Genomic DNA, 21360 nt, shown 5'->3' with positions numbered 1-21360 from the left:
TGACCTGAACCGAAACCAAGAGCCGGACGCTGACCTGACTGAGCCACCCAGGTGGCCCTCATTCTTTCTACTTTTATGTACATTGGTATTTTTTTATAATTTAAAAAAATGGGGGAAAAAATAGTACCTTGTCGGGAAGGACCGATCACACAAAGTAAGAGAAAATTCACTGGGGAATTCTAAAGCAACATGCACACGGGTCTGCACAGAAATGGCCACTGTCCCCGGTGACTCCTGCCGGTCCTCTCTGAAGGCCTCACGGTCCCAGGCTGTTCTGAGATGTCTGTCTCCGTCCCTTACCCCATGGAACTGTCCCCAGGCTTCTAGAAGCACTGAGATTAGCTTCATCAGTCTACTGTCTCCATCACCTGTTCTACTTGTCGGATACTGGGGACACGCAGAGACGGGACGCTGGTTTTCCTTGCGGCCTGGCGACGCCACCTCAGCACCGACGAAACCGTACAGCATTTTTATTAGTTAAGATGCCACACATGCCCAGATCGGGTGCCAAGCCCTGCGGTTCTCCCGGGCCCTTCCACCCGGTCACCGAGTCCGTGAGTCTGAGGCTGACTGCAGACATTCGTGGAGGCGGCGTGAAGGCCACGGTTGAGGGCAGCCTTCTTTCCGAAGCAGAAGGCGCTGACTCCTGTCTCTTCTGGACGAAGACTCTCAGGACCCTCGTCACCCCGAGCAACAAGTTCTCCGCCCTAACTGGCCACCGGGGCCATTGTCTTCTGACACAGCCTGGCCAGGAGCCCTGCCATCTGCAGGAGCGAGTTCACGCCTTCTGCTATTTTCATGTGCGTGTATCCAATTTCCTGAAAAACAGAGCACAAGTCATTCTGGTTAATAAGTAAGGGAGGACTTTGTTTTTTAACTTGAACTATTGGTTTACTTTATTTTTTTTTATTTTTATTTTTTTTAAAGATTTTATTTATTTATTTGACAGAGAGGGAGACAGCCAGCAAGAGAGGGAACACAAGCAGGGGGAGTGGGAGAGGAAGAAGCAGGCTCATAGCGGAGGAGCCTGATGTGGGGCTCGATCCCATAACACCCTGAGCCGAAGGCAGACGCTTAACCGCTGTGCCACCCAGGCGCCCCTATTGGTTTACTTTAAATTGATGCAATGAACTCAAACTTAACCCTTAAGTGGTCATGGGTTATGTTTAAAGTTCAGTTTATTTTTTTCTAAAAGGATGCGGCTATTTCCCTATAAGGTACTGTTAAGAAAATACAAAAAAAAAAAAAAAAAAAAAAGCCAGGCTTGGAGAAAATATTAAAATACGTAATAAAACACATCTGATAAAGGACTTGAAACCAGGGTATAAGTCTCAAAACTCAATAAGAAGAAAATGACCCAATGAAGAAATGGGTAGATCTGAACGTTCAAGATGCTTCGTGAAAGATTACGGATGGCAAATCAGCACAAGAAAGTGCTCGATGCCATTAACTGTTGGGAAATGCACGTTAAGCCAGGATGAGATGCTAAGACACACCTACTAGAGTGGCTTTAACAGAGTCAACCGAGGGGCGCCTGGGTGGCTCCGTGGGTTAAGCACCCGACTCTTGGTCTCGGCTCACGTTTGATCTCAGGATCGTGAGATTGAGCCCCGCATAGGGCTCTGCGCTCAGTGAGGAGTCCTGCTTGAGATTCTCTCTCCCTCTGCCCCTCCCCCCCCCACTCTCTCTCTCTCAAAAAAAATCTGAAAAAAATAAAAATAAAAATAAACCAAACATTCCAAGTGCTGGCTAGGCTGTGGGGCAGCTGGAATGCTCTCACACTGCTGGGAGAAACGTGCAATACTACAGCCACTTCAGAAATCAGTCTGGCAGTTTCTTCTTAAGTTAAACATACCCTGACCATTAGAACAAGCAATCCCGCTTCCTAGAAAGTTGCCCGAGAAAAATAAAAACTTATATTCACATTCACACCGATTCACGTGTGCAAATGTTTATAGCGGCCTTACTGACGGTCACCAAAACCCGGACCCCCGGTGTCCTTCAGGGGTGAACACACAGACCGTGGTTTGCTGCTCGGCAATGAGAAGAAACGACCTGCCGACAGATGCAACAGCGTGAACAAACCCGAAATGCATTCAGCTAAGCAGAAGAAGCCAGACTCAAAAGGCTACCTTCTACTTGATTCTGTTGTCATTTCCATAGGACAACCTTCTGGAATATTCTGTCCCCCCAACGAGAAAACAAAGCAGTGGTTTCTGGCTGCTGGGGGAGGAGCTGACTACAAAGGGGCACATGTATTTGGGGGGCGAGGGAATTACAGAGCTGTTCAGACCTTGTTTGTGGCCTTTACGAGACTGAACACCTTTGTCACAAGAAGGCACCTGAGAGGCTGTATTTTACTCTATGTAAATTATACCTCAATTAACCTGACCTTAAGGGTAAACAAACAAACAAATCTTGAAGGAACAGAGCCACCCTAAGGAACCCTAGGCCGCTGACTGGCAGAACAGGCTTAAACCAACTCCCATCCTGGGGACCATCTGGCGTTGGGACACTTACTGAGCACCTTCCAGGGGCCAGGCCAGGGAGCCAAACGAAGAGACCACAGCATGGCCCGCATTCCCCAGGAGGGCCATTGCTATACTCTCACTGACCTTGATAAACTCCAGTTTCAAGTACTCTGCCATCTGGAAGGTTTTACACACTCGAAAGATGTTGCCGATGATGTCTTCTGGCGAATAGCCAAGATGCCACAGGTGAGCGAGAATCTAGACAGAGGAAGACAGGCTGGGTGACAAGGGTAGTGGGGGGAGGAGGCGGGGATGAGGTTGAAGCCATACCAGTCTTGGGCCTGTCACACAGCAGGAAGTGGACACATCATCCTCGGAGACCCCATCCAGCGAGGCCGCAGGGGGGCCACAGCCTTCAGCCCGCTTGGGGGGTCACTGAAGTTTCCCAACAGGCAGAGATTATATTGCAAATGTTTTAATTTATTTGTTTTTTTTATTTTGCAGTAGGCTCCATGCCCAACGTGGGGCTTGAACTCAGGATCCTGAGATTAAGAGTCACATGCTCTACCAGCTGAGCCAGTCAGGCGCCCCAATATCGCAAAGGTTTTAAAATGTATTGCATGGTAGGGGCACCTGGGTGGCTCAGTCGGTTAAGCGTCCGACTCTTGGTTGTGACTTAGATCATGATCTCAGGGTTCTGAGACCAAGGACCATGTCAGGCTCCGGGCTAGTCCCTCTCCCTCTGCTCCTCCCCCTGCCCACTCATGCCCTCTCCCCCTCTCATAAATAAAAATAAAATCTTTCAACTGTATTGGATGGTCTCCTACGACACCCATGTAGTGTCCTGATCCAAGACTCCTCAACAGCTGTATTTATCATCCTGAGGGGAAAGAGCCAGAAGCATTTGTGTGCGGTGCGGCCGGGCACGAAGCGCGCCCCCTGCAGGCCTAGCCTCCACCAGCTCTCCACCCAAGCAGCCTCCTACCAGGTCTCAGCCCAGGCCCCGGTTCCAACCCCACCCAGCCCACTCAGACAGCGGGGTCTGGGGTCAGTTGTTTCGCCTTTGCCATGGCATCTCGGGGCGGATGCAGGGGGCACGGAAGCTCTGTGTTCATCAATCTGAAGGCTGCCTTCGGGCCGCGTACCTGAGTCTCTGCCTCGGTCTTCCCGCCTCACCCTCGGGTTCCAAGTTTCATCTGGCCGTGCCCTAAACCCAGTCCACTTCTGGCCTAGTTTGGTGGGAGCAGGGGGAGGGAAACCTGCTGGGATCAGGCCAATGGCCTTCAATCACACCATGGCCACCCTTGCGGACCTGAGGGTCACCCGAACCGTGATGATACCCCCTGGAACCTACACACGGGACCAGGCTCCGTAATGAGGCTGGAAGCCCTGGGTCCTGCTGCGCCTGGTGACAAGGGACCACTGGGTCCCAAATGGCATTCCCATGTTCCTCAGGGAGACGGAGGGCAGTCTCCCTTGGCAGACACAGACGGCAGCACAGAAACGTAAGGAGTTGGGCTGGTCTCTCCTCAGGTCCTGGGTGGACAAAGTTCCCTTGTGGAGGATAGAATTATGGGACAAAGACGGGACTCTGAATCGCAGGTTGAGTGCTTGTCAACAGTGTGACTTAGAGCAAGGAATCCGTGTCCTCCTCTGGCATGAACCCAACTCCCAGCCTCATTCTAAGAGTCGAGGGGAGCAACGCATGTGAGCGAAGTCCCCAGCACAGAGAGAGGCTTCCCTCCGCTCTGCCGAAGAGGCAAAGGCTCCCCCCGAGTCAGGGAGGGAGAGGGGCGCAAACCTTGTAGGCCTCATCGATGTTGGCGTTCACACAGTGCTGGATCATCTCCTTCACCAGCAAGGGGTGGGGCTCGTCGCAGACCTGAGCAAACCCGAAGGAGAGACCTGTCAGGGCCTGAGGGGGCCCACCTGAGGAGGAGCCCTGACACCCCCGCGTAACCAACCTCTCAGCGGGCTTTTCTCATCGAATTCTCTGGCAAACAGAACCAGGCTTGGGAACGCCCCTGTCACTCACAAACGAGTCACCAGAGTATGGTGTCAACCCTCTTCACCAGGGAGGAAGTTCTAACACTGTGGTTAAGGATTGCCCAAGCACAAGGGGCGTGAACACCGGCTGACAGGAATCTTTTGTCTTTTATTTTTTATTTATTTTTTTTTTTTTTAAAGATTTTATTTATTCATTCGACAGAGAGACAGCCAGCGAGAGAGGGAACACAAGCAGGGGGTGTGGGAGAGGAAGAAGCAGGCTCATAGCGGAGGAGCCTGATATGGGACTCGATCCCATAACGCCGGGATCACGCCCTGAGCCGAAGGCAGACGCCCAACCGCTGTGCCACCCAGGCGCCCCTCTTTTGTCTTTTATTAAAAGCCGTTAGCCACACGCTTTAAGTCACTCGGAGGATCGCTTGCCCAGAGCCACTCAGAATCCACTTAAGAGCTAGGACTAGGGGCGCCTGGGTGGCACAGCGGTTAAGCGTCTGCCTTCGGCTCAGGGCGTGATCCCAGCGTTACGGGATCGAGCCCCACATCAAGGCTCCTCTGCTGTGAGCCTGCTTCTTCCTCTCCCACTCCCCCTGCTAGTGTTCCCTCTCTCGCTGGCTGTCTCTATCTCTGTCGAATAAATAAATAAAATCTTTAAAAAAAAAAAAAAAAAAAAAAAAAAGAGCTAGGACTAGCCTCCCACCTGGAATAGAAACTGGCTTTGCAGGGCCAGCCCCCCCACCCAGTGTGTCAGCGTGAAGAGGAGGCTAGGGGTGGTGGCGCAGGTGTCCCCGAGCCTGGGGCTGCCCCCCTGCACCCCCCCACAGGCCTGGAGTCCGCGTTCTACCCTCCACCTCAGGATCTACATTTAAAACTTCTTTTTTGGGGCGCCTGGGTGGCTCAGTCGTTAAGCGTCTGCCTTCGGCTCCGGTCATGATCCCAGGGTCCTGGGGTTGAGCCCCGCATCCGGCTCCCTGCTCAGCGGGAAGCCTGCTTCTCCCTCCCCCAGTCCCCCTGCTGGTGTTCCCTCTCTCACTTTGTCTCTCTCCGTCCAATAAATAAATTAAATCTTTAAAACAAAACCAAAACAAAACAACTTTTTTTTTTTTAAGAGTCTCCATGCCCAGCACTGGGCTCGAACTCACAACTCTGAGATCAAAACCTGAGATCGAGAGCCAGCACTCTACCGACTGAGCCACGCAGGCGCCCCCCCCCCCCACCGTTTACAACTTCTAAATGAGACTTCTGCTCTCTCCGCCAGCCCCACGTGCCCTAGAACCTCTCTTCCCAGCTCAGTTAACCTCCCCCAGAAATCCTGCTTTCCAGAGCCCTGGAAGGTCTGCTCCAGGATGGCTCAGAGCCTGAACTGTCGAGAGGAGACTACGCAAGTTCCCGGAGTGTCCCTGGCAACACAGTCACCACCAGGGTTGAAACAGGCTTTCAACACGGCTGTCTTTCCCCACAAACTTGCTAAGAAACAGCTATGGTCTGAACGCATGGCCAGCCCTCCCCAGTTCTTACCCCCAAATGAGGGGTAAACTAACTGGTCTCCAAAACAGCCAAGTTGTGAGGATGGGGCAGCCAGTTTTCAAAAGTATTCCCAGGGCGTCTCCCTTGGCCGGCCTGGGAGAGGGGATCTTCGTCCTTCAGCTTGCTGGGTGTGGAAGGCGGGGAGCAGGTGCTCAGCACCCCCTCCCGCCTTCCAGCCGTGGGACAATCCCGGGGGCGGCGGGAAGCCTGTGTCCTCACCACCAGACCTGAGAAACCCTGGGTGCGAGGCCCCTTGGGGTGTGCACTTCCACTTCCCCACACACGGGGGCGCTCCCGAGACCCTCATGACCGGGCAGCGGGGCACGCACGGGGGCCCCAGCACCGCGGCAGGGTCAGTGCGGGGGGGTCCCCAGCGCCAACACCGCTTTGCAGAACCACCCGGAGCCCCAGCGACGCCTGTACCTTGAACACGTTCTCGCTGTTAATAAAGCCGAACCCCGAGAAAGTCGACTGCACGTTGTTCAGCGCCTGTGGAGGAACGAGGGCGCAGCGGGGGCTATCTTCAGTCCTGGACCACCCCCCCCACCCGAGTCCCAGCAGAGTCCCCTCCTCCCGGGTCTGCCCTCAGCCAGCCCAAGGCCCCAATGAGCGGGGTCCCCGGCCTCTGAGCAGTGGCCACTCCTGGCTTTCCCCCCAGAACGAGGTGCACAGGACCCAGGAGGTGGGCGCCCGAGGGGCCCCGACGACGCGCACCTGCCTCATGTCTCCCTGCGCCGTGAAGATGACGGCTTCCAGGCCGTCATCCGTGTAGGGCACCTTCTCCTGCTCCAGCACCGTCAGCAGCCGGGCGAGGACCTGGGCGTCGCTCAGTTTCGTGTAGCGGAGGACTGCGCAGCGGGACTGAATGGGCTCTGACGGGGACAGAAGGGTGAGGCTCCCCGCAGAGGCTGGCGCATCCCCGATAGCCCCTCGACGACCCCCGACAGCCCCAGGTGCTAGGAAGCCAATGCGTGGGACATGCACCAGCCACCCTGTGGCCAACGCTCTCCCTCCCCAGCCGGTGCTCTCCACCGGCTGCGGAATGGGGCTAGGTTTCAAAGCATTAACCACGAAGCAGCAACCAGAGATCTCCCCAGCACTGCCCCAATGGCCTTGGCTAGCCTTGGCTTCCAGAAGGGAAAAAGAGCCTCCAGGACAGAGACACCCATATGCCACAGCCCGCAGGTGAGTCAGTGCTGGGGTCCCAGTCACTGTATGCTGCGTGTCCCCACCCGGCTGGTCCCGGGTGAGCACAGAACATGGCCGTGGTTTCTCTAAGTCTCCACAGGAGATTCTGACCACAGACAGGGCAGAGAGCCACTAGAAACACGGATGCAGATTCTGGAAGCTGCCCCTGACCCAAGCTTTAGACTGTGACAACAGCTTCTCCACGATCTCCACGCCCCCATCTAGTCTGTGTTCCATCCTCTAAGGAATGCACTTCTGGAAGCTTACGTGCATTAAAGAAACCTGGGAGTCCTAAGAGTCGGTCCATTTCAACTTATCTGAAATCAGGAATCTCCACCACAGAATCTTAATTACATATATGGCTTATCAGCACAGATAAGAGGAAGAGCGATGAGTTCGATTAGTTCATATTTAAAAGCAATTAATATTTCAGCTACACTAGAAGTTTCCTTTAGCAGATTTTTCTCTTGTGCGGAGAACCGAAAGCTGAGTTTGCAGAATTTATTATTACTATTTTTTTAAAGTAGTCTCTACACCCAACATGGGGTTCGAACTCAACGCCAAGATGGAGTCACGTGCTCTTCTGACTGAGCCAGCCTGGCGCCCCAGAGTTCAGAGGATTTAAATACACGTCAGAATAAGGCAGCAGGGCCTTCCTCAGAGCCCGTGTGTCTCTCTCTCCACTGCAGTGAGGCCAGGACCCGAACCGAGGTTCTGTGATGAAGAGTTTCAAAACCAACTATGCAGCAGGCGCCCGGCTGGCCCAGTCGGTCAAGCCTAGGACTCCTGATCTGATCTCAGGGTTCTGAGTTTGAGCCCCACTGGGTGTGAGATGACTCAAAAATATGATCTTTAAAAAAGGAAAAAATCAACTAGCGGGGCGCCTGGGTGGCTCAGTCATTAAGCGTCTGCCTTCAGCCCAGGGTCCTGGGATCGAGCCCCACGTCGGGCTCCCTGCTCTGCTATGAGCCCACTTCTTCCTCTCCCACTCCCCCTGCTTGTGTTCCCTCTCTCGCTGGCTGTCTCTCTCTCTGTCAAATAAATAAATAAAATCTTAAAAAAAAAAAAGAAACCCAAAAAAACAAAATAATCAACTAGCAACTTGGTATTGAGCTATTTCCTCTAATACTAAGAAATACATTTCTTTAGTGATTTCATTTCCCTGTTATAGCTCCTTAGAAATTAAAAAAAAAAAAAGTCAGGCTGCTGTATGGATAAGAAAAATTGATAAGGGAGGGCCAGCGCTTTCTCTGCCCACTGCTACTGGGTCCAATCACTGAACGAACTCGTGGATGCAGAGCCCTGCGCGAAATGCATCTGAGGAGGGGGTCTCTAAGTATGATGCCACTCCTGCCCTCACAGATGTCTTACTACACTGGTGGCGTCTTGACGGTCAAGAATGTTCTCATTCAGTGCCGTATGTCCCCCACCAGCACCGATAGAACAGAGTAAATGTTTGCTGAGTGATGGCTGAACAGGTTAAGGAAGAAATAATGAGCACTTGGGGCAGGTGGAAGGACACGGAGGGCTCTTGGTGCCACGGCAGGCCCGCCGAGGCTGGGAACCGGGACTGTGCGTGCAGCACAGTGTGGCTGGCCACACGCTAGTCTGCAGCTGCGAGCCGTGGCCTGGGTGCAGAAGGGCGAGTCCGGGGGCTGAGCTCACACCGGCTGGGGGTTAGCAGGGTGGACGTGACCAAGAGAGGGGTGAGAAATGGTGAGAGAGAGAACCAAAGCGGGAGTGAGTCTGCCGTGGGTATCGCAAAGGGAAGAAAGTGCCACCAGCAGGAAGCTGAGATGGGAGGGGGGCAAAGGAGTGAGGAAGCAGACAGACTTCAGGGGAGGGAGGGACAGGCACCGGGTCAGAGCGCACTGATGGGTGAGCTTGCACAGGGGAGGCAGTCCCTGGTGATGACAAAGCCCCGTGCACAGACGGGGTGTGTGCCAAGTGCCCGAGCACACAGAAGGTGCAGGAGCACGTCGGGAGCAGGGCAGTGACCATGACTCTGTACACAGGACAGCCTGCGAGGGTGCAAGATCCGACAGACGGGGTTCCAGTCCCAGCTCTTCTGCGTGCTGTGTGACTCCGGGCAAACTACTCAACCTCTCTGAGCTCCAGTTTGCTTCTCGCTAATGTGGAGCCAAGACTACCCTCACGCTGAATTACATAAGATTAAATGGAAAAGTTGATTCTGCAGTGCTCAGCCCGTGGCAGCCAATCAAAAAGCCCGTACTCTTCTGGTGTTAAAGAGCCAATGTGAGCACCACGGGTGGACCCCAGGCCACCCACAACTGACCCTCACCTATGATTTTATCTGAAGCATTACAAGCAAGAGCAAAGCGAGTCGTTTTGGAGTAGATCTCCATGGTTCTCCTCAAGGCTTGCTGGGCACCATCAGTCATGCTGAGAAGAAAAACACACGAGAGCAGTTTGCAACTGGGACCCAGGGCCCACTGGACACAAACCCCTCCCTAGAGAGCCTGGGCACCCTCAAGTCCAGGTCAGGGTCCTGGGGTCCTGGGATGGAGTCCTGCATCCATGGGGTTCCCTGATCAGTGGGGAGTCTGCTTCTCCCTCTCACTCTGCCCCTCCCCGCACTCCCTCCTTCCCTCCTTCCCTCTCTCGCTAATAAATAAAATCTTTTTAAAAAAATAGCTAAAATGGTAAATTTTATGTCAGGTGTATTTCGCCACAATAAAAAGAGCTATCATTTAAATCATTCACAGGAAGCTGGAACGAACCCATTAACCGGCATCGTCCTTGACAAATGTTTGTAAGTTACTTAAGAAAGATAAGGCGTAAGGCTCAGGTCCCTATTCAATTGCTTTTGGAAGATGTGATAAGCCGGTCTGCTGAGAGAGTGCAGAGCGGAGAGAGCTTTCCTCCTGCTTCAATAACGCCTGATGAGGGACTGAGAAATCGAGGTCAGTGTGTACTTGGCAAAGCGTCTACCTGTCTGCTTCATCCAGAATGATGATCTTGTGACGCCCTTTGGGAAGGGTGACCTTCTGCTGGGCAAACATTTTGATTTTGTTCCTCACCACATCGATGCCCCTGGAACAACAAGGCATCACTGTACTGTCACGTTCCCACACAGACCCACGTCCCTTCAGGGGGCTTCTAACCCCCGGAACACCACCATGCACACAGCTCCAGTGTTTCAGTTTTCAGGGCGATTCTAACTATGTGTAAGGATCAACGTCGCATTACTTTCATTCCCTCTTGGAGGTCCTCCAGAAAACAAAGAGAATATTTACTTTTTCCTTTTGATAGCACGAGAGTCATCTTATCTTGCAGTTACCCTGCGAGTTCACTGGACCCTGTGATAATCTGAGATACAGCCTGAGGGCTCAGTGACCTTATTCTTCCTGTATCTTGAAACGAAATGGCCATGTCATCATCCTAGTGACTATTTACTTGTTCCTTATCAATTATTCCCAACTTTGCAGGAAAAAAAAGATAAAAAAAAAAAGATTAAAGGCTTAAGAAAATGCAAGACTGTTGCACTTGCCTAGGATGGTGTGGTAGGAGGGAAAACTGTCCCTACTGCCCCATCCTACAATGCTTTGTGTCACTAGACGGCACTGCATTCTCTTTCTAGAAGATAAAAAAGAAGTTTAAGTACTCCATCTTTGTTGTTTTTTAAAGCATTCATCAACCACAGCTGAAAATTCAAGACTTTTTCATTTTCCAGTAACAAAAGATGAAAACAAATGAGAACATTCCATATTATTAGGCAAATCAGGAAATGACCAGACATCGGAACGCCTGGGTGGCTCAGTCGGTTAAGCAACTGCCTTCGGCTCAGGTCATGGGGAGCCTGCTTCTCCCTCTCCCTCTGCCTACCACTCACCGTGCTTGTGCTCTCTCTCTCTGCCAAATGAATAAATAAAAATCCTAAAGAAAAGAAAAGAAAGAAAGAAAAGAAAAAGGAAAAGAGAGAGGCAAAGAGCAGCACTTCGGACGCTAATGAGGACTGTGAAACCGACCACAGTCAGACTATCTCAGGCTACGGGGTCCTCCGATGCCAAAATCATGGGTGCATTTTCTCCAACTTTAGCACCACGGAGTGAACAATATATATCTAAGGATAAAAAATAGACATATTTTCATCCAGTTGGTCACTCAAAAGGAAGGACTTCATTCCCCAATACCTTCTGACAAGAATGTGGACCATCCTGTTTTGCTAAAAGGTCATGTGACAATATTCTCCCATCTTTTAAGATGCCTGCTTGCCCACCAACCTCCACAGGGTAGTTGGCAGTGATCAGAAGCTGAAGGCAGGTATTTTATACAAAGGGGACTAGCAGGAAACAGATGGAAGAAAAAACCATCGTATTGATCACTCTAATGGGTGTTCATCAATCTAAAGTTGGGACTATTTTACTGTTAGGGGCCATTCTCTCAAAATTATGAGCCACCGCAGTTTTCAAAAGTAGTGAATTTGGGGGCTCCTGGGGGGCTCAGTCGGTTGAGACTCTGACTCTTGATTTTGGCTCAGGTCATGATCTCAGGGTGGTGAGATCGAGCCCCAGGTCGGGCTCCGCACTGGGCGTGGAGCCTGCTTAAGATTCTCTCTCTCCCTCTGCCCCTCCTCTCGCCTCTTCAAAAAAAAGGGGGGGGGGCGCCTGGGTGGCTCAGCTGCTTGAGCGTTTGAGTCTTGATTCTGGCTCGGGTCCTGATCTCGGGGTCATAAGATCGAGCTGCTCAGCCAGATCCACGCTCGGCCTGGCGTCTGCTTATCCGTCTCCCTCTGCTGCTATCTTGTGTGTTGGTCTGCGCACACGCTCGCGCTCACTCTCTCTCTCTCAAATAAACCAGGGAGTCCAATGAGTCAAGTGTGAGTAGAACAAGAAGTAACGATAAGCTAGAACCTATTTGTGTCGGACATCTGGAATCAGGCTCGTTCATGACAGCGGACGGGCAGTTTGTTGCCCACGAAGGGCACTATTTCAGGGACGTGTGGCTCTTCAAAACCAGGAAAAGATGAAGGCGCCGAGGACCACGTCCTCAAAGGCAGACCCTGCAGGCATTTTATTCGACGGTTCCTCGTTTCCTAATCCCCTAGTGGTTTTATCTGAAGAGGGACCAGCACCTCCTGCCCATCGGGATGACCCCCATCGCCAGCAAACACAGAAAACGAGTGTCAGTGCGGAAGTGGCGAAATCGCGCACTGGTGCACCCATCAAGTGACACAGCCGCCGTGGAAGACGGCGGGCGCTTCCTCAGAAAATTAAACAGAATTACCGGAAACAATCCAGCCATCCCATTCCCGAGTATGGGTCCGAGATACGTGAAGCAGGGTCTCAAAGAGCTATGTGTACGGCCCCGTTCACACGAGCATTATTCATGATTCATGGCAGCAGAAAGATGAAAGCAACGCGAGTGTCCCAAACAGATGACTAGATAAGCAAACGGTGGTGGTCTGTCCACGCGGTGGGACACGATTCAGCCTCAGAAAGGAAGGGCACTCTGACACCTGCTCCAACTCGAACAACCCTGAGGGCGTTATGCTGCCGTGAGGTAGGCCAGTTACAGAATGACAAAGACTGGATGGTTCCACTTAGATGAGGTCCCCAGAGGAGTCAGATTCAGAGAGACAGAAAGCAGGATGGTGGTTGCCGGGGCTGGGGGACAGGGGGAAACAGAAAGTTATTGTTTCATGGATATGCAGTTTCAGTTCTGCAAATGAAGTGGGTTCTGGGGACGGTTGCACAGCAATGGGAGGGCACGTAACAGCGCTGGGCGGTGCACTTAAAAATGCCGGAAGACGGTACATTTTATGGTATGGGTATTTGCCACAATTAAAAATAATCATTCATTCATTTATAAGATTTTATTTATTTATTTGACAGAGAGAGAGAGACAGCCAACGAGAGAGGGAACACAAGCAGGGGGAGTGGGAGAGGAAGAAGCAGGCTCCCAGCAGAGCAGGGAGCCCAATGCCGGGCTCGATCCCAGGACCCTGGGATCAGGCCCTGAGCAAAAGGCAGACACTTTAACGACTGAGCCACCCAGGCGCCCCTAAAAATAATTTTTAAAACTTTCATTAAAGGGGGCGCCTGGGTGGTACAGTCAGGTGAGTGTCCGACTCTTGGCTTCGGCTCGGGTCATGATCCCAGGATCCTGGGATCGAGCCCCGCATCAGGCTCCCTGCTCAGCGGGAAGCCTGCTTCTTCCTCTCCCACTCCCCCTACTTGTGTTCCCTCTCTCGCTGTGTCTCTCTCTGTCAAATATATAAAATCTTAAAAAAGAAAAAAGAAAAGATTCTCTCTCCCTCTGCCTCTCTCCTGCACGCACGTGTGCGCTTCTCTCTCTCTCCAAAAGAAATAAATAAATCTTAAAAAACAAACAAAAAGCTTTCACTAAAAAAAAAAAAAAGTAAACCAGCAAGTCGGTGCTTACGATGCCATTCGGACAGGCAAGTGACGCCTGTTCTCGTTCATGGGGAAGGATCAAAGGAAAACACAGAGCCGGCCAGACAAACCAAGTACAACACAGAACGGCAAAAAGGCGGTTTCTATGACAACACAAACTTCAAACACTCGCCACCCTTCTCGCAGTCTGAACTTCCAGGTGTACCTGTCATTGGAGGCATTGAGCTCCAGAACAGCGTCCTTGAATGCTGGGCCCAGCAGGGCACGCGCCAAACACAGGATGCTTGTCGTCTTGCCCGTTCCTGGGGGGCCCTAGGGAGGGGACCGCAAGGGCTTGAGGCCGACAGAATGAGCTTGCCTTAGCTCCCCTTCGAACCTCCTCCCCAAGCCACAGCACACGGCGAATCAACATAGCCACCCACCCTCAGGCCTCCTGACCAACTGGGGTGGAGTGCTTCCCTCTGCCAAGGGGAACGGCAAAGGCTCTGGTGGCCGTGGGCCTCTCTGACGAGGCAGCTCTGTGCACTTCAGCTCTTAGAGGGAAAGTGAGACTCCAAGGCCTCCAGCAGGGCCAGGACCGGGTACTTACGGCAATGATAATATTGGGCACGTTCCCTTCTCTTGCAAAGACCTGAAGGAAGAAATGGGTGTCAGAACTGGTTCATCTGCAGACCCGAGGCGCCAAGCCTCCCCAGCCACACAGGCCCGTATGGTGACGTGGCCACAGCGTTCTCCATGAGAATGCCCCACAGAACTCTCACCTCCGTATATTCCCATCCGAATTTTTCATTTCCCCCTCATACCCAAGGCCCCACCCGTGCTTCCCCTCAAATGGGCCCTCAATGCTATCAACCCTACTGCCCACGCCGGGAACCTGGAGGTCACAGTCATCTTTAACTGGGCCTCCCCCACTCCCCTTGCCCCACACAGCGCCTGAATTACAGAGGCTTGGCTGTTCCTTCTTCTTCTTCTTCTTTTTTTTTTAAGATTTTATTTATTTATTGGACAGAGAGAGACACAGCGAGAGAGGGAACACCAGCAGGGGGAGTGGGAGAGGGAGAAGCAGGCCTCCCGCTGAGCAGAGAGCCCGATGCGGGGCTCAATCCCAAGACCCCGGGATCATGACCTGAGCTGAAGGCAGATGCCTCACGACTGAGCCCCCCAGGCGCCCCTTGGCTGTTCCTTCTCCTTTATCTCTGTGTCTTTCTCTTCAGCTCCGCCGCCACTTCCTTCGTCCATTATTTCTCGCCTGGATGACTTTTAACTGGCCATTAACTGGTCTCCTGGCCTCTAATCCTGCCCCACACCCATGCATTTTCCCTACTATAACCACAACCAACTTTCTAGAACACCTATCTATTAAAACATTTGCGCCTGACGAAGCCCTTGGATGACCCCTTCCTGCCCTGTGAGCCCCAGCTCTTATACACTGCCCACCTCACCAGCTCATTTCTCACACACCCCAATACACACACTGTACAGCCTTGTTACTCGGTGGGCTCCATGGACCCGCAGCATCAGCATCCCCCCGGAAATGAGTCAGAAATGCAGACTCTCTGGCCCCACTCCCTGGATCAGGATCTGCATTTTTAACAAGATTCCCGGGCAATTCATACACCCATTAATGTCTGGAAAGCTCTACTCTGTATTCCAGTCAGATGGCACCACCACCCCAACCCCCCAACAAGCTAAGCCCTCTCACCTCCGGGCCTTGGCACATGCTATTCCTGCTGCCTTCCCCCCCAAGTCTAGCTAACTCCCACTTCCTTAGCTTTGCTGTCCCTTCTTCCATTTGAGAACTAAGATACTGTGAGCACGTTAACGGCTGAGCACTCATCACATTACCCGTTGACTTTGGCCCAATCCCACACTGGCAGGGGGCGTGTCTATTTTGCTCACCATTATATCAACAGCTCCTAACACCGTGCCATATCTGGCCCGCAAATATTTGTAAAATGAACTCGTTTGTAAAATAAACAAACACCGTGGTCGCTGTCAGAGTCTAAGTCCCCATTACTGCAGAGACTGCCTCCGTCATGTCTCAAATAGCCGGGCTTCTAGATTCCGCCTAAAGACCTCTAGGGCTAGGATTTCACCGCTTGCCGTACGGCGTGCACCTCTGCTGACTTCTGTCCTAGTGTCAGCTGTGCCCTGTCACTCAGTCCCCTCTAGGCAGGGGTCGGCAAACCATGGGGGAAGGGTGTTGGCGGGAAGTAGGGGGTCATCCAGCCTGAGGCCTGTTTATTTTTTTTAAGATTTATTTATTTATTTAAGAGGGGGAGAGAGTGAGCACAAGTGGGAGGGGTGGAGGGAGAGGGAGAAAATCCCAAGCAGACTTCCCACGACCCTGAGATCATGACCTGAGCCGAAACCGAGTCGGACGCTCAATCGAATGGACAACCCAGGTGCCCCAGGGCCTGGGCCTGTTTTTATAAGCCCCCTAGCTGAGAATGATTCTTATGTTTTTAAAGGATTGTTTAAAAAATTAAGCATATTGGACAAAGACATTATAGGGTCTGCAAAGGCTAAAATATCTACTCGTCGGCCTTTATGGAAAAAGTTTGCCATCCCGGCTCTAGAAGCATAGGTCGGAGAACCCCTTGTCAATAAGCCAGTGCCTCAAACATGTGGAATGAGCTACTGCGGTTTCTAGTCTTCTCCAAACCGACTGGCCCTCAATCCCTCAATTCTTCTGGATTCGTGGCTCGCCCCACCCCTCACTATCTGGGCAGTCTTCCTCCGAATGCCTCCCTCGAGCTTGTCAAAACCACAATGACGTGACCTAAGATTATCTCTTAGAAAAAACTCACTCACCTCCAGTCTGCTTACCGTGTCTTCATTCCCGACAATTTCATTCAACTTTACTGGCCTGTATTTTTCAACCCTGTTTTTAAGAAAGCACATAAAGATGGTGACGTGACTATTTGCACGCTGTCCAAGGAGCAAACCCTAAAGGGCAATCCCGAGAGCTCTGTCAGAAAATTATATACATGCAATTTAAACATAATAAATGTTGTAGGTTTGAAATTCAAAGGGGGAACCCAAGCGCCATTTGAAAAATTAAGTGCCTAAGAATTGCACACCAAAGCTTTAAACCTGCCACAGCAGAGACGCACCTGTTGTTGCTGGAGAGGGGCCAGAGCAGGCCATCTGGAGCGCTGTGACACTGGGCGGCAGCACAGCCTGCCCGTCACAACAGAAGCTTGGTACATGAGCCACTGACATCATCTGATCTGACAGACAACGGGTGCCACCGTGCCCCCTTCTTATCCCTTACCTACCAGTTTCTGCAGACTGGTGCCAGGTGCACAGCAGGGCTGGCTAGACAGAAGCCACAGGCCTGCCCTATGATCCTATGAGGCTATGGGAAGTGGACGGGCTAGTGGCTTACTCAGATCAATACTGCTCTCGCTCTCTCTCTTTCAAACATTTATTTATTTTAGAGAGAGCATGCGTGCACAAACATATGAGTAGGGGGAGGGGCAGAGGGAGAGAACCTTTAAGCAGACTCCCCGCTGAGCGTAGAGCCCAACGCGGGGCTCCATCCTATGATCCTAAGAGCGCGACCTGAGCCAAAACCAAGAGTCGGACGCTCAATTGACTGGGCCACCCAAGCGCGCCAATACTTCTCTCTTTTTAAATGAATAAGCAAGCGATGCTATGAGCAAATTCTTTAGCTCTGAGAACAGAAGTGGCAATAGGTTTGCCATGATTTGACCATCAGCACTTCCTCTGCCCTTTTCTATACTCCCTGATCTACCCTCAGCTTGCACTCCCTACAGGGACCGTTCCGCTCCAGAAGCAGCCGCGTGCAAAGAAGCTTGTTTGCCACATACTACAGTAAATAAAGAGCTCTCCTCCAAGACCAGCAGATGGAGCATGTTTGGCGCTACTTGTTTCTTGTTCATACTCAGTCCTCCCCCGGTGCCGAGCACTGTATACGGAGTTCCAGATCTTAGCGGGAGGAAAGTGGAAGGTACAGAAATGAGCAAGACATGGTTCTTGCTCTGAAGGCCTTCCCTATCAGCAAGCAGAGAGCTTAGCAAATCCTCCTACGATGCTCAACTGCTTATATAAACCAAGAGCTGTGGAATCAGCGCATAGGAATGTCAGGTGCTGACATTTGAGCTAGACTGTGAACATGGCCAACAAGCGCCTCCTTCAGGGCCTCCATAGGGGCTCCCCCTGCCTGAAAGCTTTCTACACATTGCCACTTGGCTCACTCCCTGAGTCCCCATCTTTGCTGGAATATCATCTCATCAAAGGCCTTCCCTGAACACCAGAGTCATTTACCCCACGCCACCTGTCATGATCAAATATGCTACCTATCTACTGGTTTATTCCTTATTCTCTCCCTATCAAATGGAAGCTCACAACAGCAGAGTGTGTTTTGTATAATGAAATATCCTAAGCATTTAAAGTCGTGTCACACGTAACTCACGCCACATATGTAATTTTACACTTGCTGGTGGCCACATTACAAAGTAAAAAGAAGGGCGCCTGGGTGGCTCAGTCCGTTAGGCATCTACCTTCGGCTCAGGTTATAATCTCAGGGTCCTGGGATTGAGCACCCCCCACACCGTTCATGTGCACATGCTCTGTCAAATAAATGAGTAAAAATGTTTTGAAAAAAAAAGTACAAAGAAAATAGGTGAAAGTTCATTTTACTAATAATTTATTGAACCTAATATATTTGAAAGATTATCATTAATAATGAGATTTTTTTTACACTAAGTCCTGGAAATCCGGTGTATTTTGTACACTTACAGCCCATCTCAATTGGGACCAGCCTCATTGCCAGGGCTGTCAATGGACTCAAGTGGCTAACGGCTGGGGGACCGAACAGCGCTGCTGTGGACATTCCAGTAAGCTGTACTACGCTCCATTTAGGTATCTGTTCAGAAGGGTGGGCTGGAGGGACGAGCATGCGCGCAGGACGGAGAGTAAACCATCACCCGCGCAGAGGGAGTGCGGCCGGAGCGGATCGCCCACACCACAGCTGTGCCCGCGGCAGGTGACTTTCCATGTCACCAGCTCCTCTCAGCTACCCAGGATGCGCCTTCTGCACACAACCCCGAGTTCTGATCCTGCATCCGACGCTTCGCGCCATCAGAGTAGCCCCAGGCACAGCGCCAGGCGCTGAGTGGGTGGCCACAGGGGGCAGCTATGATCACAATTAGCACTGCTCTGTCCAAGATCCCGCTTCCAGAGTTCAGACCCGCTACTCTTGAGCCCAGGTGGGGTCAACGACGCGCGTCCCTCGCCCTCTCCAAATACTAATCTACTGGATGCCACCCCGGGGCCTCCTGCTCCTCTAAGGACCCCCTAGAACGAGCTCCCGTCCCTAGGTTCCTCCGGGACACGGCCCGCCAACTCGCCCACCCACACGTCCAAAGCACCCATCATTCATGGTCTGGGCCCTCACCACGGCAGCTCGTAGTGGCCGGCGCTGCCCGGGACCTTGTTGGAGGAGGGGGCAGGTTCCTGGGCCCCGCGCTCGCCCGCGCCTCCGCCGCTCTCCAACACCTCCATTCTCCCGCCGCCTCTTCCCGCGCCGGAGGCCCCGGCCTGTGACGCCATCACGCAGACCCCGCCCCTAGCACCGGGGGGACGCCGGGCGTAAGCGGAAGCGGCGGGCTAGCCCCCTTTCGCGCCTGCGCACAGAGCACCGGCCGGGCCAGGGGCTGGGGGACGCCGGTGGCCGTGGAAGGGCTGGCGTCCAGCCGGCCAGCGAGAGAAAGGCGAGACCTGACCGCATCGACTTCCGAGAAGGCAGGTCGCTCCAGGAAGGGACGTTCGGCGGTTTTCGTCTTTGTGTGATTTGTGTGGGAGGCTCTCTCGGCGCGGCGGGTCTGCAGCGGCGGCGGCGCCCGGGCAGCCCTTGGACTGGGGGTAGGGGCATCCCGCCACCGCCCTGGTGCGGGGCCAACGGCGGACTCGGACAGGGACTGACGTGTGGGCGGTGACATCTGGGACCTGACCGTGCCCAGTTGTCCGGATTGCTCAGGTGTCCGGATGGAAGCGGAAGCGCCGATTCCCATGGGGTGGGCTCCTGCGCCCTGCAACTTGGTGCTTGCGGTCAGGGAGTTCTCACGATGCTGTAGAGTGGGAATTACTCCGGTTGGGCAGGGGAGGCAACTGTCCCTCTGTAAGATGTGACTTGGTTTCGTTCCAGAAAGACAGGTACTCCATATTGACAAGTGCTTTGAGCATTGTTTTGGGCGGGTTTTCTCCTTACTGAACTAATCTTTCCTTGCATAGCCCAAATGTCCTAATAATGATGAATAATAAATAAAAATAATGAACAATGACTGTCATTTACTGTGCACTAGACCTGAGGCGGACACTCATGATTATCGGCAGAAACAGGCTTGAGAATGATTGAATCATGTATCCGGTGTCATTTAGGCTGTAAGTGGTGAAGCCAAGATTCATCCCCCCCCACCCAGGCTGCAAAGCAGTTTGCATAAAATCCTGTTGTATCGCATTTACCATAATGCATCATAATTTCGGGATAAAAACTGGTTTTCGTGTCCAAATCGAAGGTAAGAATTGGGACCCGTTAACCTCTATCCCTAATTGCTTAGCACAAGGCGCTCTGTAAATATTCCGTTTGAGTGTCTTTAATGAACAGTGAGGATCCATGTTTCCAGAACAGTTTAGGTCAGCTGTGAGGAACTGGGTTGCTTTCAGCAAAGGACTGATCAGAATCCCATTGGCTCTTTTCCTTCCTTCACCAGTTAGAATCTCTATATGTGGGGCGCCTGGGTGGCGCAGTCGTTAAGCGTCTGCCTTCGGCTCAGGGTGTGATCCCGGCGTTCTGGGATAGAGCCCCACATCAGGCTCCTCCGCTATGAGCCTGCTTCCTCCTCTCCCACTCCCCCTGCTTGTGTTCCCTCTCTCGCTGGCTGTTTCTATCTCTGTCAAATAAGAAAAGAAAAGAAAGAATCTCTATATGTTATAGATTGAAGACCTCATCTTCCAGGTGATGGATTAGTCATTCAAGGAAACATGGGTTCCAAAATCTCTTATCGCCAGTGATTGTGTTCAGTTTTTTTATCCTTACCTTTCAGTTTTCTTTCCCTGATTACGGAAATTTATTGGGGAAGACAGTATTGCTATTAATATTCATTTATCTTATGTAGAGTCTGCATCATCTTCCCAACCTGAGTGGCCAGATTCCTGGTGCCTTCCCTTGTACACAGTAGACGCAGAGTTTGTGTTTGCTAATTACTCATTGCATCTCTGCAGCCAGGCTAGCGAGCTCGAAGGAGTGGGCACAATTGACAATTGTGTTCTGCGAGATGGACGGGAACACGTGATTTCTCATTCTGTTAAACTTGCTGCCAGTTGGGCAGTAACCCCACAAATGACTCAAATTCTGAAGCAATTTGTTCTCCTGGTGGTAATTCCTAAAGTCTCCAGGTTCGGAGGTTACTCAGTGTTTTTCTTATCCCCTTTTACAGGATCTGGGGGGGAATAATGCTTGAAGTTGACTCTCCTTCTTCCATTCTCCTTTGAACTAAGAGCTGTCTTGCATGTTTCGAAAATCACTGTTCACAGATTCTTTATTTCTCTGGAGGAGAAGATACAAATTTTCGTGAAACGTAAACTCTTCTCGAAATTTCTTTTTCGTGGTTTTCCCTTGGGATGTTTTCCACGTGGTAATAGTAATATTTTCCTTAGAGTCAGCTATCACACACACTGCTTCCACCACATACACAGCTGATACAGAAAACAGTATATTAATTCTTAACCCCCTCCTGGTTCTTTTCCCAAAATCGCACTTTGCA

General features: G+C 51.9%; 1 protein-coding gene across 1 annotated transcript; it reads right to left on the bottom strand.

Moving 5' to 3' along the window:
- Positions 1-454: 454 nt before the first annotated feature.
- On the bottom strand, positions 455-19162 carry RFC2 (replication factor C subunit 2). Its single transcript, XM_026515968.4, has 11 exons — positions 18993-19162; positions 16382-16451; positions 14157-14198; positions 13773-13879; positions 10143-10244; positions 9493-9593; positions 6717-6874; positions 6426-6491; positions 4273-4353; positions 2616-2729; positions 455-818 (listed from the first exon to the last, which is right to left on the bottom strand). The coding sequence occupies exons 1-11, from the start codon at positions 19145-19147 to the stop codon at positions 708-710; spliced, it is 1107 nt and encodes a 368-aa protein (XP_026371753.1). The 5' UTR covers positions 19148-19162; the 3' UTR covers positions 455-707.
- Between the last annotated feature and the right edge of the window lie 2198 nt (positions 19163-21360).

The sequence above is a fragment of the Ursus arctos genome, unplaced genomic scaffold (genome assembly GCF_023065955.2).
Source record: "Ursus arctos isolate Adak ecotype North America unplaced genomic scaffold, UrsArc2.0 scaffold_2, whole genome shotgun sequence".
Classification (NCBI taxonomy): Eukaryota; Metazoa; Chordata; class Mammalia; order Carnivora; family Ursidae; genus Ursus; species Ursus arctos.
This window is presented reverse-complemented; position numbering and strand designations above follow the sequence as displayed.

Bases quoted from the DNA above. Each gene is read 5' to 3' on its own strand.
- RFC2 (XM_026515968.4), bottom strand. From the start codon at position 19,147: ATGGCGTCACAGGCCGGGGCCTCCGGCGCGGGAAGAGGCGGCGGGAGA. The intron at 16,452-18,992 runs GTGAGGGCCCAG...TCTTAAAAACAG, and splicing joins GGCCACTACGAGCTGCCGTG to GGTTGAAAAATACAGGCCAG. The intron at 9,594-10,142 runs GTAGACGCTTTG...TTTTCTTCTCAG, and splicing joins ATTCTGGATGAAGCAGACAG to CATGACTGATGGTGCCCAGC.